The following is a 16497-nucleotide window of genomic DNA, read 5'->3' on the forward strand; positions in this document are numbered from 1 at the left end:
TTTGCACTGGATGCTTGCATTATTGTAATTGATAACATACAACACATCATCTTTATATAAAATATACCAACTGTAGATGATAACATTGTAAGAAACTTATTCCAATGTAGACACAAAAAAGTGAGCTATAACAATACAAAGAAAAGGGTCATAAAAAGCAAGCACAAATTGTTGGCATCCATCATGATTTCAATCTTTTTTCCGGGAATCATGGGACGAGAGACACGCCTGGAGTATGGTATTTATTTATTTCAATTTACTTTGCCGAGAGCCCAAAGCTTACACCTTTGTAAACATCAAGACACATTTCCTTACAATGTGAATGTTCTCAGGCCGCAGACCACAATGGTGCCTTCTCCTCCTAAGAATAACAAGTGGCCTGGGACTCCGATCTTGAAGTTGTAAGCATAGATTTCCCACGTGGTATATGAATAATTGATCCATGGTTACTAATATCTTGGTGGAAATCTGTAGATCACTTTGGTCCTGTTTTTTTTTTTTTAAAGAAGGTCCAGAACCAAACAAATTCACGTAACTTGTGTTCACCAGAATGAAATACAACAAAACATCTTTAAAACAATAATTGCTCTCGGGTTAATGCGGAAAACGGATTCCTTTTACTTACGCTCGTAACATACAAAAATAAACCGCCATCGTTTTCAGCAAAAAAAGCTTTCCTCAGGAAATAATGATTGTTTCTTCAGCCGTCAAAATAAAGGAATGTAAATAAGCAATAAATACAGAGTGTGCTTCTCCATATTGACATATTTACAATTGATTCTTTGGCTTATGTTTGGGATTCCTTTAAAATAAAATATAGGGGACGATCCATGTACAAAAGATATTAAGCCAAGTACAGTTCCACGATGCTTGAAATGTAGAGAATTACAGGAGGTTGCTGCCAAATCTGCATCATTTTAGACAAATTTTATTTAAAAAAAAGAAAAAAAGAAATTGCCACATTGTAAATCGATACATGCAACATACTGGCTCGAGAGCTGGCTTGTGAGGCGGCTGCATATACAAACATACAAATCCTGGAGAGACTGTCCAGTTCTCGGATCCAGCAGTGATCATGTGGCACTAATTTCATCAATACTGTCTCTACAGTCATATAAACAGCTCATGTCCTTTGTATGAAGATACAGAAAGTCATAAGAAAAATACTTTTTTTTCCTTTAGCATTTTTTTTTGTTTGCTTGGTTTAAAACTTAAAAGGTCCTATGTAAAAATCCCCCACTGCGCAGCTGGAGTGATGCTTGTCCGAACTTGGCACATCCAACTATGATGATTCCAGGTATTCCAATGAAACATCGTAGCAGAAGCGGTACTGTTCCTGTGAAATGAAGAATAATGGTTAGTAGAATGGAAAAGGATATTCACTAAATCTGAAAGGTTAGGAGGCTAAAAAAATAAAAAAAATAAAAAACAAATCTGAACTGAGAAAAGTAAGTTAATGTGTATGCACAATGTAAGTGCATATTAACACATGACCATTAACCAGAGAAAACAAAAAGCAAAAAACACAAATATCCTAAACTAAAAAGTAAAAAATGTATACTGCAAATAATGCATAAAGGTAATAATAATAAGGGTATTTAGTAAGCATAATTTTGATCAAAATAATGTACAAGCCATCCCGCCACGTCACGGCAACCCTTGTGGGACAGTCCCTACTCTAGTATTTAAAACCTTTTCACTTGCCAAGTGGCGTGAATGTGAACAAGGGTCGAGCGGCTGAACCACTAGTAACAGTTTGTTTTCTCTGGTTAATGGTCATGTGTTAATATGCACTTACATTGTGCATACACATTAACTTACTTTTCTCAGTTCAGATTTGTTTTTTATTCATTTCATTGTGCATTCAGTGCATATATGGGTGTGACCGCCCTCTTTCTGAGCTGGGAAAGCCATCCAGTCTGGCCTAAACTGTTACTAGTGGTTCAGCCGCTTGACCCTTATTCACATTCACGCCACCTGGCAAGTGAAAAGGTTTTAAATACTAGAGTAGGGACTGTCCCACAAGGGTTGTCGTGACGTGGCGGGATGGCTTGTACATTATTTTGATCAAAATTATGTTTACTAAATACTATTATTATTATTATTATTATTATTACCTTTATGCATTATTTGCAGTATATTTTTTACTTTAGTTCAGGATATTTGTGTTTTTTGTTTTCTCTGATTAATGGTCATGTGTTAATATGCACTTACATTGTGCATACACATTAACTTACTTTTCTCAGTTCAGATTTGTTTTTTATTCATTTCATTGTGCATTCAGTGCATATATGGGTGTGACCGCCCTCTTTCTGAGCTGGGAAAGCCATCCAGTCTGGCCTAAGCTGTTACTAGTGGTTCAGCCGCTCAACCCTTATTCACATTCACGCCACCTGGCAAGTGAAAAGGTTTTAAATACTAGAGTAGGGACTGTCCCACAAGGGTTGCCGTGATGTGGCGGGATGGCTTGTACACTATTTTGATCAAAATTATGTTTACTAAATACCCTTATTATTATTATTACCTTTATGCATTATTTGCAGTATACATTTTTTACTTTTTAGTTTAGGATATTTGTGTTTTTTGCTTTTTGTTTTCTCTGGTTAATGGTCATGTGTTAATATGCACTTACATTGTGCATACACATTAACTTACTTTTCTCAGTTCAGATTTGTTTTTTATTCATTTCATTGTGCATTCAGTGCATATATGGGTGTGACCGCCCTCTTTCTGAGCTGGGAAAGCCATCCAGTCTGGCCTAAACTGTTACTAGTGGTTCAGCCGCTCGACCCTTGTTCACATTCACGCCACTTGGCAAGTGAAAAGGTTTTAAATACTAGAGTAGGGACTGTCCCACAAGGGTTGCCGTGACGTGGCGGGATGGCTTGTACATTATTTTGATCAAAATTATGCTTACTAAATACCCTTATTATTATTACCTTTATGCATTATTTGCAGTATACATTTTTTACTTTTTAGTTTAGGATATTTGTGTTTTTTGCTTTTTGTTTTCTCTGGTTAATGGTCATGTGTTAATATGCACTTACATTGTGCATACACATTAACTTACTTTTCTCAGTTCAGATTTGTTTTTTATTCATTTCATTGTGCATTCAGTGCATATATGGGTGTGACCGCCCTCTTTCTGAGCTGGGAAAGCCATCCAGTCTGGCCTAAGCTGTTACTAGTGGTTCAGCCGCTCGACCCTTGTTCACATTCACGCCACTTGGCAAGTGAAAAGGTTTTAAATACTAGAGTAGGGACTGTCCCACAAGGGTTGCCGTGACGTGGCGGGATGGCTTGTACATTATTTTGATCAAAATTATGCTTACTAAATACCCTTATTATTATTACCTTTATGCATTATTTGCAGTATACATTTTTTACTTTTTAGTTTAGGATATTTGTGTTTTTTGCTTTTTGTTTTCTCTGGTTAATGGTCATGTGTTAATATGCACTTACATTGTGCATACACATTAACTTACTTTTCGCAGTTCAGATTTGTTTTTTATTCATTTCATTGTGCATTCAGTGCATATATGGGTGTGACCGCCCTCTTTCTGAGCTGGGAAAGCCATCCAGTCTGGCCTAAACTGTTACTAGTGGTTCAGCCACTCGACCCTTGTTCACATTCACGCCACTTGGCAAGTGAAAAGGTTTTAAATACTAGAGTAGGGACTGTCCCACAAGGGTTGCCGTGACGTGGCGGGATGGCTTGTACATTATTTTGATCAAAATTATGCTTACTAAATACCCTTATTATTATTACCTTTATGCATTATTTGCAGTATACATTTTTTACTTTTTAGTTTAGGATATTTGTGTTTTTTGCTTTTTGTTTTCTAAGGTTAGGAGGCTGTAGTGAGGCAAATCGATATGTGGTGATGCACCTACCGATCTTCATATACAAAAATACAATGTTTCAGGATCCTTATAACAATCTGGGTCATAAATATCTAGTTTTCTCTTTTCTAAAAATTCTATGGTTACAAGGTAATGGCAATATTTATAGCTGGGTGGTTTAAAGGGGTTGTTCAGGACTTTAACACTGAAGGCCTAATCCTTAGTATAGGACATACACACTGATGTATGATGGGTGGTGGTGCAACACCCGGAACTCCTGCCAATCAGCTGTTCCCGCTGACGGTGGTGGCCAGAACTACTTAGCACAGTTCTGTACAAAGAGCCAGGTACTGGACATCCAACCCCTACTAATTTAAATAGATGGTGGGTGTGCAGTACCTGGCCACAAACACTAATTAGTCGGTGGCACTGTAGTGTGCACATTTTTAACTGCCAACAACTGATCGGCGGGGGTGCCAAGACTCACAGCCCCACTGATCAGACATCGATGACCTGTCCTAAGAAGAGGCCATCAACGTTAACGTCCCGGACAACCCTTTTAAAGAGCACCAGCCACCAGCTCAAAAGTGCCTAGTTTTTGTTCTTATTTTATTCCCATTGGCCATGAGTATTCTATTATTTTCTCTCTTAAAATCCGCTACATGTGAGGTAAAAGGGGATGGGCCGATTGCATACATCATGTGAATGGTACAAGTAGACCCTTGCGCTTGGATCTACAGGGTTTAGCATGTTTTGACAATTTGTTAACTTGCTGGCCTATAGGAAATAATAGAAGTAATTCACCTATTTTCCCTCATAAAATCACCAGAAGTAAATTAGCGAAATTCAAAATCAGGCAAAAATTCGCCTCACCGTCATCCAGGAGTCAAAAGTTTACCTTAAGCTGAATATTATTTACCATGAAATAAGAGGTCCTTGTGTATAATGCAGTAAAAGAAGGAATCGACTGCCTGGAAAGGGTTAAAGGGGTTCCCATCTTCCTTGGTCACATTTGTAATAACTGCGTGCCGAATCTCTGCTGCTGCTCTCGGTGTCTGCAGGTCTGAAGTTACGCCGACAGCGCGGTAGCTAATCAGTGAGCTCAGCTTCTGAGTGCGTTGTGCCCTTATTGTCTGCAGCACTATCAAAGTGACATCAGCTAGGCAGACAATAGCAGACACCGAGTGCACACTATCAAAGGGACATCAGCTAGGCAGACAATAGCAGACACCGAGTGCACACTATCAAAGCGACATCAGCTAGGCAGACAATAGCAGACACCGAGTGCACACTATCAAAGCGACATCAGCTAGGCAGACAATAGCAGACACCGAGTGCACACTATCAAAGCGACATCAGCTAGGCAGACAATAGCAGACACCGAGTGCACACTATCAAAGCGACATCAGCTAGGCAGACAATAGCAGACACCGAGTGCACACTATCAAAGCGACATCAGCTAGGCAGACAATAGCAGACACCGAGTGCACACTATCAAAGTGACATCAGCTAGGCAGACAATATCAGACACCGAGTGCACACTATCAAAGCGACATCAGCTAGGCAGACAATAGCAGACACCGAGTGCACACTATCAAAGCGACATCAGCTAGGCAGACAATAGCAGACACCGAGTGCACACTATCAAAGCGACATCAGCTAGGCAGACAATAGCAGACACCGAGTGCACACTATCAAAGCGACATCAGCTAGGCAGACAATAGCAGACACCGAGTGCACACTATCAAAGCGACATCAGCTAGGCAGACAATAGCAGACACCGAGTGCACACTATCAAAGCGACATCAGCTAGGCAGACAATAGCAGACACCGAGTGCACACTATCAAAGTGACATCAGCTAGGCAGACAATAGCAGACACCGAGTGCACACTATCAAAGCGACATCAGCTAGGCAGACAATAGCAGACACCGAGTGCACACTATCAAAGCGACATCAGCTAGGCAGACAATAGCAGACACCGAGTGCACACTATCAAAGCGACATCAGCTAGGCAGACAATAGCAGACACCGAGTGCACACTATCAAAGCGACATCAGCTAGGCAGACAATAGCAGACACCGAGTGCACACTATCAAAGTGACATCAGCTAGGCAGACAATAGCAGACACCGAGTGCACACTATCAAAGTGACATCAACTAGGCAAACAATAGCAGACACCGAGTGCACACTATCAAAGTGACATCAGCTAGGCAGACAATAGCAGACACCGAGTGCACACTATCAAAGTGACATCAGCTAGGCAGACAATAGCAGACACCGAGTGCAGCAGCAGAAACTCAGCAATAAAACAGGAGGAGGGCGAGTAAAGAAAAAAAAAAACCCCAAAAAAAACAAAAAAAAAAAAAGAACCACAAACTGCAGTCAGGGAATTCCTTTAATCCAAGTCTTGCACTACATATTGTCCACAAGTATACCAGCTGCAGCACACCACAGAGAAGCTGTGACAGGATTGCAGCAGCTGTTCCTGTTCTGCTCCCGCTGCTCTACAACACGGGTTTATATCTTACATCAATGAAAAAAATGTGTAAGAGAGTCCGCTCACCCACATAAGAAGTCCGACGCACAGAGGGCAGCAAACGGATGAGTAAATGAGAAACCAAGGGGAGACCATGGGCACTGCATTATCATGGACTTTTGTTTGAAACGCGTTTGCGCATAGTCTCCCCTTCTTTGTGACAGTTTTTTGTATATCTATTGTTATTTTTCACATTTTTATACTTACCGTATATACGCGAGTATAAGCCGAGTTTTTCAGCCCCCTTGGCTTATAATCGAGTCAAAGTCCCCGCGATTGAAAAATAAAAAAAAAGACACTCACCTTTTTCGTCGCTGGGTGTCAGGTACCGGTGTCGCCACTGGTTCAGGCCTCCGGCACTGGTGATATTTACCCGTCTCCACTCCATTGCTGCACGCCGCTCTGTCTTCCGGGTCCCTCTGCAGTGACGATCAGGTCAGAGGGCGCAATGACGTAGTTAGTGCGCGCCGCGCCCTCTGCTGCCTGGACGTCACTGAAGAGAGACCCGGAAGACAAGGCGGCGCGCAGCGAAGAAGCAGGGACTGGTAACGGTAAATATCGCCAGTGCTGGGGGACTGAGCCAGCGGTGACACCTGACCCCAATATAATGCTGCACAAAGGATAATGGTGACTATAAGATGCTCCATTGATATATATGCCCCATATATTGCTGCTGAAGCTGCTGCTGCCATTTAAAAAAAAAAATTACATACTCACCTCTCGTCGCTGGGTGTCAGGTGCAGGTGTGCTGAGCAGGTGGGGGACACCGGCGCACTATGGGGGTCAGGTGCCGGTGTCGCCTGACCCCCATAGTGACGTTCAGGTCAGAGGTCACGATGACGTAGTTAGTGGGTGCGCGCCCTCTGCTGCCTGAACATCAATGGAGAGAGACCCGGAAGACAGAGTGGCGTGCAGCGATGGAGCAGGGACCAGTAAATATCGCCAGTGCCGGGGGCCCGAGCCAGCGGCGACACTGGCACCTAACCCCCATAGCGCGCCGGTGTCCCCACCTGCTCATGACACCAGCACCTGGCCCCCAGCGATGAGAGGTGAGCATGTCATTTTTTTTTTTTTTAAATGGCAGCAGCAGCTTCAGCAGCAATATATGGGGCATATATATCAATGGAGCATCTTATAGTCACCATTATCCTTTGTGCAGCATTACGGTATATGGGGCAAATATATCAATGGAGCATCTTACGGGGCCATCATTATCCTTTGTGCAGCATTATATGGGGCATATATATCAATGGGGCATCTTATGGGGCCATCATTATCCTTTGTGCAGCATTATATGGGGTATATTTTGTATGGAGCATCTTATGGGGCCATCATGAACTGTATGCAGCATTATATGGGGCTCCTGATTCAATATGGATATTCAAAAACATTTAACCTACTGATGTCTCAATTTTACTTTTATTGGTATCTATTTTTATTTTTTAAATTTACCAGTAGCTGCTGCATTTTCCACCCTCGGCTTATACACGAGTCAATAAGGGCATGTTTCCATGTAGCGGAAACATTCAGTATTTGCTGCGGATTGAACGCTGCGTCCTGCCGCAGCATTTAATCCACAGCGGCCAGATGTTCCAGCATAGTGGAGGGGAATTTACCAGTCCCAGGTACAAGGTTAATCAGCAATACAAGAATTTATTAATATGTTAAAATGCCCTCCAAAAGTTTTTACACAGTGTATAAAATAAATCAGGTAAAAATAAATAAATAAGAGTTGAAAAAATAAAATAGAAAATAGCATGCATAAAAATATATATACAAATACACATACACAAACACGGCCAGTTTAATTAGAAATATGTTCTTTACGATCATAAAAAAAAAAGAAAAATGAACTCATATTTCCTAATTTTCCACTTAAATCATATAACATTGAAATAATACATAAAAATGCAAGTCCCATGTAGCGTAAAAGAGAAAAAAAAATAAATAGGAGGTAAAAATTATAAGAATACAGTGGGGTAAAAAAGTAGTCAGCCACAAATTGTGCTAGTTCTCCCACTTAAAAAGATGAGAGAGGTCTGTAATTGACATCATAGGTAGACCACAACTATGAGTCAAAATGAGAAAACAAATCTAGAAAATCACCTTGTCTGATTTGGCAAGATTTATTTTGCAAATTATGGTGGAAAATATGTATTTGGTCATTAACAAAAGTTCATCTCAATATTTTGTTATATATCCTTTGTTGGCAATGACAGAGGTCAAACGTTTTCTGTAAGTCTTCACAAGGTTGGCACACACAGTTGGTGGTATGTTGGCCCATTCCTCCAAGCAGATTTCCTCTAGAGCAGCGATGTTTAGGGCTTGTCTCTGGGCAACACAGACTTTCAAATCCCTCCAAAGGTTTTCTATGGGGTTGAGATCTGGAGAAAGGCTAGGCCACTTCAGGACCTTCATATGCTTCATAAGCCACTTCTTCGTTGCACTGGTGGTGTGCTTGGGATCATTATCATGCTGAAAGACCCATCCACGTTTCATCTTCAATGCCCTTGCTGATGGAAGGTTTGCACTCAAAATCTCACGATACATAGTCATTCTTTCATGTACATGGATCAGTCGTCCTGGTCCCTTTGCAGAGAAACAGCCCTAAAGTATAATGTTGCCACCCCCATGCTTCACAGTTGGTATGGTGTTCTTTGGATGCAACACAGCATTCTGTCTCCTCCAAACACGACGAGTTTTGTTTCTACCAAACAGTTCTACTTTGGTTTCATCAGACCATATGGCATTCTGCCAATACTCTTCTGGATAATCCAAATGCTCTCTTGCAAACTTCAAATGGGCCCCAGACATGTACTGGCTAAAGCAGGGGGACACGTCTGGCACTGCAGGATCTGAGTCTCTGGCGGCGTAATGTGTTACTGATGGTAGCCTTTGTTACGGTGGTCCCAGCTCTATGCAGGTCATTCACTAGGTCCCCCCCGTGTGGTTCTTGGATGTTTGCTCACTGTTCTTGAGATCATTTTGACCCCATAGGGACAGCTCTTTGGTCTTCACCATAGTGGAGTTTGGAGTGTGACTGTTTGAGGTTGTGGACAGGTGTCTTTTATACTGATAACAAGTTCAAGCAGGTGACATTACTACAAGTAATGAGTGGAGGACAGAGGAGCCTCTTTAAGAAGTTACAGGTCTGTGAGAGCCAGAAATCTTGCATGTTTTTAGGTCACCAAATACTTCTTTTCCACCATTATTTGAAAAATAAATCTTGCCAAATCAGACAAGATGATTTTCTGGATTTGTGTTCTCATTTTGACTCTCATAGTTGTGGCCTGCCTGTGATGTCAATTACAGGCCTCTCTCATCTTTTTAAGTGGGAGAACTTGCACAATTGGTGGCTGACTAAATACTTTTCCCCCCACTATATCTAAAGGAGGAAAAGATTTCAGAACTGTTATTAGTGCATGTACAATAAAACCCGAAAATGTGCTTGGCCGGGAACAGGGGAAAATGGCTCGGTCATAAACTGGTTATAGAAGACCAAAAGTGGGGAAAATACTACCGATTTTGCATGTTTTCCCACCTACAAACAATGGAGAGGACTACATCAAATACTTATTTTCCCCACTGTATGTTAAGAAGAAATAGTACCATAGATTACTGAGGTGGCCAGTGTGGTAAATTTTCCATTTAGGTAAATTGTGCCATGAGAGATGTATCAATTTGAGTCAACTATGTTCTCCACACCTTCTGTATCTGGGGATATTGCTTAGAAAAATGTGCTCCAGTGTGTGCCGGGAATGCAAAGCCATATTTTTTCGATATGGAAACAGTATGTGTAAATCACATTAGCTTTGACTTCATAGCCAGGCGGCATAATAAAAATGAGTTGGGACCTGATCCTCGGCAGGCACACTGTTAGAAATAACTGCACCCGTGTTATAACTCCTGGATTCAGGAGTTTGTGGGAATAAATCAGGTTTACTACTATGGGCAATGAAGTTGCTTAACAGACATGTGGTAAATACATAGAAATGATATTGCTTGACAAAATGCTATTACATTAGGGCACGTGTAATAATCAATCTACCTGCTAGATTATTGTGATTAAAGGTGTATTTGCACAGGCTATTACCGTGCACTCCATACATTTTATAGCAAATTAGTTTTGTGATGTGGCTTTTGACCTGTAGTTTTCACAGGTCAATCGCTTTACAAACGTGTCTTATCTGTACAAATCGTGTGGTCAAAAACAGCTTTGCAAAACTGTCAATTTGTGGTAAAAACTGGAGCGCACAATGGCTTGTTCAAATACATGCAGCTTGCTAAAAACAATGACCAAAAAAAACTGAGCCAGTGCATATGTTGCACAAAAAAAAATGATGCACTGAAATCTTAAACAATTGACAATTTCATAGCAGTATACACTTGGACATACTTCGTTCTAAGGGGTAACGTTTCTTCTTGTGGAAAGTGACATACAAGCTCTGGCATACCAAGGTAAGGATACTTATTCGCCATGCAATTGTCCCTTCAGAGAGGAAGAGGACTTGAACTCTATAGGGCGAGGAGGCAAATAAACCTCCTTACATTGGCATGTCAGAGCCGGTAAGTCACGCTCCACAAGGATAAACGTTACTTCTTAGACGTCTGTCCAGAGCCTCTCACCTAGCTAAATCAGTTCTCACACGTTGCACTGATGAGGGCCAAAAGCCAAAACACGTCTGCAAATTGAGATTCTGATTTGGATTTTATCCTAACTTATATTGCAAGACTCGTTAAAGGGCCGATAGTGAACTGTAGGATCGCTAGTACCAACAGGTGGGCGCTATAGAGTTCAAGTTCTCTTCCTCTCTGAAGGGGCAATTTGCATTTGGCTATACTAGAGAGTTTGCATAGGACCAGCAGTCCCGATGCCTCCATTATTCTTAGCCCAGTAAACTATATTAGTTAAAGCAACCCCCTGGTTCGTCAAGCAATTTATTATAATTATTGCTAATATATGGCAACTAATTTTTCCACTGCTGATTTACATATAAGCAATTTCACAGTACATTTTGCAGAATTCGAGAGATGAAAGTAAAACTATTAAGTTTGCAAAATGCAATTAAGACCGATTCCTTTGTAGGTGTAGGATTATTAAAAGTCAAACAAGTCCTATTTTATGTATCCCAATCCTAAAAACAGCCATACATTACAGATAAAAAAAAAGAATAAAGGAGCAAAGAAATGAAAAAAAAAAAAAATACGGGCAAAGAAGAAAAAATAATTAGAAAACAATTATCCAAACAAACATTATTTCTCATTAACTACACAGCTCATTTGAGGAATGTTTGCTTAGCAGGATTTCCATAATTTGCCCTGGTTCCATTGTTCCCTTAGCACAGTGATATATGCCGGAGATCCCAAGGGCCAGATACTTTCTCTGCAAACACTAGATCATTACGAGTTGATGAACCTGATTAAGCAAACATAAAATGCTACGCTGGAACACACAAAGCATAAATGTGCTTTGCCATTCTAAAAACGACTCTTTGTAGGAGATTTTCCGTTTTTTTATGGCTACGGAACTATTTGCTGAGAGAAATAGACTAAAAGACATAAGTTATACCCATGTTCTATATAAATATTTCCACATTGGGTTTTAGAAGTCAAAGTACAAATGTACAATAGATAATGATACCATCAAGCTAGCAAAAAGTAATCCGGTACTGCATGGATGGAAAATCATTCTATAGAGGAAAATATACATTATATTTAGCTGCAGCATTACATATACACACTTATTATGCTGTCTACAGATGCTATAGCGGATGACCCGTGACTTGGTACTCACCGGAGTCTCCACCATGTTTGGCTTGCTGTTGCGTAATGTTTTCACAGCGTGGAAAACGTCCACCACATTTTGTCTCTTGATCATTTCGCACACAATACTAATGGCGCAGAACACACCGCTTCGTCCTCCACCATTTCTTGAAAGAAAGTGAGAGAAAGGCATTATAAGTCACGGTTTACATTCAATAAATAGGCAATAATAAAGCTAAATCATACAATTAGCTCTAATAAAGAAAAAATCACTCAACAGTAGAAATGACCGAAACAGGCAAAATTCAAATTTGCCTGTTCAAGCGATTTTCCTGTGAAATCCTTCTCAGAGAAATTATTTTCCCAAGAATATATAACATCCATTATTCTCTGGGGCTCTTCAGACATAAGAGCATATTAAAAGCAAGAGGTAAAATACTACCTGCCTTACCACTCGCCTCTCCAGCCCCTGCGATGCACCATCACCTGTCTATTCCTTGTCGCATCATCTGATTGCTGCTGCGACCGCTGGTTCCCAGAGCCTCCTCATGACAGTCCAGGACATAGAGTTGTAATGAAATCCAGGATGGTTTTGCACATGCAATCAAGGTCACGGTGCACATCAAGATGTCATTACCTTACGGGAACTTGCACGCAAGCCACAAGTCCTTGCCCAGAACGAAGAGGCTCAGCACATGCAGCAGCAGAAATCAGAAGATTCAGCAAGTACTGGATGGGTGATGGTGAAAAGCAGAGGTGACAGAGACGTAAGCGCCAAGTTAAGTAATTTTTTTTTTTTTTCGATTAACTGTTTGATGGCTTTTTATGGTTCAGCAAAATGGTAGCTGGCGGCCACCATTTTGCTGAATCCATGTGAAAGATAATGGCAAAAAAAAATCTGCATTTTGGCAAAGAGGATTTTTGTAATATTCAAGAAGATTTAAATTTCACTCAAACATATTCGCTCATTTCTACTAAAAGGGCTTTTCCACCCAAATTAACTTTCCAGTTAAGTGTCTATAGTCTCTCTTCTACCCACAGATTATTTGTATGGGTAAATATCACTAAAATAATGATAAAAATCTAAACAATCTGTTGACCCTCATACGCTCCCTCTTCAATGATGTCCCCGCTTGGAAAGTTTACAGCCACTACAGAAATATTTTAGGCTTTATGTATTTAGCAAGTAAAAAAAAAATAGGTAACCTTGTTCTTGGTTTCCACAGATACCGTATATCTAATGTTTAGAAAACACAAAGTGAATCTCTCTATGCCTACCTATATAACTTGAAGACAAAGCTACCAAGATGTAGCAGAAGCATTATGGGATTCGCATTTCACACCTATAATCATGCATCAGATCCACAGGCCAAGTCAATAAGGACATCCATTAGAGAGCTCAGAGCGACAGAGTAACAATAAATGATGGCTATTAGTGGTTAACTCACAGGCAGTGAATAATGGTGCGTCCTTCTCCTTCATCACATTCCTCTTGCCATTTCTCAACTTGCAAAATCAATTTTAGGAAAGATCTTTTGGAATTTGGCACCTCTCTATGAGCCGCCCATCCTAAGTACTGGAACTGCTGCACCATCAGATATCCTTCTTGAGGCTGCCCAAAGTAAAGAACATGAAATTTAATGTTTTACACAATCATTCAAATATCTGTTATACTGTGCTGCTGAAAATATGTATCCTTGTAGAAAGTAATCTACTGATCAATGTCGGATGGTATTTCCATGATGTTATGGCTTGTAAAATCATTTACTTAAAGGTGTTCTCCATGAATGAGATAAAATGGATATATATAGAATTCAAACTTCAAACCATTCTTGTCTCCTGTCAGACTGAAGACATACAGCTCTACAGCTCACAAGACCTGTGTCTCAACTGACTAGAGCTGTACCACACATATCTCAGTTACTGGGAGCATGGCTGGGATATGTGAAGAAATATGTTTTACCCTCACATTATAGTCAGCGAGGAGATCTCCAACTTCATAATCCTCCATCAAAAGAGGACAGCTTTATAGCAGTTCACAGAGAATGACTGCACTGTAATGGAAAACAAAGATTGATGAAGATGAAGCTGAAGATATCTTTCTCGGATCACAAAAGAAGTTATTTCTTCAAATATGTCAGCTGTGCTCCCATGCGTCAACTGAGGTATGTGTGATACAGCTCTAGTCAGTTGAGACACAGGTCTTGGGAGAAGTTGGTCTTCAGTCTGCAAAATCCCTTGACTAGGATGGGATGCTGTTTGAATTATATCAGGGGCACCATTTTATTTCATTCATGGAGACCCTCTTTAACCAGTATGCTTGCTTAACATATACACCTAAAATTGAATCACAACAAAGCATTCTCTGTGCAGGTAGAAAATCTTGTATTAATTACTTCCAATAACTGCAGCCAATATTGATATATTATTGTTATCTTACATGTGAATTGGTACATGACCAATTTCATTATGTTAGTGGGTGCTCGGTACAAACATTGCAATCTAAAAGCTAAAACAATATAGACACTACATTAAATGTAGAAATTAGAAGACTGTATCACTGGAGGTGTACCTCTCAAACCAGTAAACAGAACTTTTTGGTCAAATAAAAGCACTAATTGCATATTGCCCACTCCCTGATAGATGGTAAGTTGTTATCTAAAAGGAGATATCTGATTATGAGATTAAAAACAAACTGATCGAACATCTATTTATTCATGCATCTCAAATTGAAGTGGGCCGCAACAATTGTTGAAACATTGCTGGGGAGAGTTTTGACAGAAGCAATCATTAACTGCTCAAACCTTTACTGGGCTTCATCAATCTCTGAGCTGAGAACAAAAAGAGTAAAAAATGCAGCTAAAATTAAAGTGCTACACTGAAGCAAATTAGATGTGAAAGAAATATTTTTCTAGTTAACAAATTATATCCGGAGAGTGAGGACCACTATGATCAGATACTGACCAATGAGGCCCAGTAGAAAGATTTAGAAGCCCTGCTTTAGATAGTAGAGGACCATTTGTTTTGCTTAATTTTTCTGTTCTGTGGGAAGACAATACCAGGGGTGTCTGGCATTGACTTAAGGCCCCGTCACACTTAGGCTAGTTTCACACTAGCGCTTTGGAGCGCAGCGACGGCCTGCGCACGGCCGCCGCTAAGCCCCGCCCCCTGCCGCGCCTCCGCCGGTTGCTCCGCCTACCGGCGCATGACGCTGCATGCGTTCTGCGTCCCCTATCTTTATCACTGGGGGCGCAGGCCGTGCGCAGTATGCGTTTGGCGGCGCATGCGTCCTTTTGACGGTGCGCCGACCTGCGCCAAACGCAACCTGCTGCAGTTTGGTTGCGCTCGGCGCACTGTCAAAAAGGCGCATGCGCCGCCAAAGGCATACTGCGCACGGCCTGCGCCCCCAGTGATAAAGATAGAGGACATAGGACGCATGCAGCGTCATGCGCCGGTAGGCGGAGCTACCGACGGAGGCGCGGCAGGGGGCGGGGCTTAGCAGCGGCCGTGCGCAGGCCGTCGCTGCGCTCCAAAGCGCTAGTGTGAAACTAGCCTAAGCGACTTACCAGCGATCCCGACACCGATATCAAGGTGTCAGGATCGCTAGTAAGTCGCTATGTGATCGCTGGTGAGCTGTCACACAGACAGCTTCACCAGCGATCAGCACAGCGATGCCGAGCGTGCGGCATCGCTGTAAAAAACAAAAAAATATAGTTATTTTCACCTTCCGACGTCCTGTTCAGCCATCCGGCCTCTCTCCACGCTCCGGTCCCAGTGATCCTTTGCACGAATGACCGCGAGACTTTGTTATCCCTCGAGACCGTGACATCTCGCGGTCATTCGTGCAAAGGATCACTGGGACCGGAGCGTGGAGAGAGGCAGGATGACTGAACAGGACGTCGGAAGGTGAGAATAACTATATTTTTTATTTTTTTTATTATTTTTTACAGCTGATTGCTGGTCTCCCGCCTGTCACACACAGCGATGCGTGCTGGCCAGCGGGAGACCAGCGACCAAAGAAATGTCCAGAGGTTTCTTCCAGCGATCAGCGATACCGGCAGGGGGGCTGGTCACTGATCGCTGTCACACACAGCGATCTCGCTGGTGAGATCGCTGTTACGTCACAAAAGTTGTGACTCAGCAGCGATCTCGCTACCGAGATCGCTTAGTGAGACGGGGCCTTTACTCGTCACTCCCTAATGAAACCATAGTAATGTGAGGCAGAGCTGAACGCGTGTATGGGGTAGCTAGGAGAGAGCGCTGCAGTCAACATGATATATTGGCACCTAAGGGAACTTAAGAGTATTCTGTACGATTTTTGGCTCATTTACAGATGACTTCTTTCTGGAGAA

The 16497-nt window shown here is 41.5% G+C and overlaps 1 protein-coding gene across 13 annotated transcripts in view; it reads right to left on the reverse strand.

The window, feature by feature from the left end:
- Positions 1-231: 231 nt before the first annotated feature.
- The window catches only part of PTPRK (protein tyrosine phosphatase receptor type K), a 445942-nt gene continuing 429676 nt past the window's right edge, over positions 232-16497 (reverse strand). For all 13 annotated transcript variants that reach the window (XM_073575792.1, XM_073575782.1, XM_073575786.1 and 10 more), the window contains 3 exons: positions 13594-13757; positions 12177-12312; positions 232-1336 (listed from right to left, as the gene is read on the reverse strand). In XM_073575792.1, the coding sequence (XP_073431893.1) occupies positions 1283-1336; positions 12177-12312; positions 13594-13757 (354 nt within the window). In that variant the 3' untranslated portion in view covers positions 232-1282. The remainder of the gene's footprint in view (positions 1337-12176; positions 12313-13593; positions 13758-16497) is intronic.

The sequence above is a fragment of the Dendrobates tinctorius genome, unplaced genomic scaffold (assembly GCF_039654945.1).
Source record: "Dendrobates tinctorius isolate UK_male_01 unplaced genomic scaffold, ASM3965494v1 ptg000046l, whole genome shotgun sequence".
In the NCBI taxonomy this organism is placed as follows: Eukaryota; Metazoa; Chordata; class Amphibia; order Anura; family Dendrobatidae; genus Dendrobates; species Dendrobates tinctorius.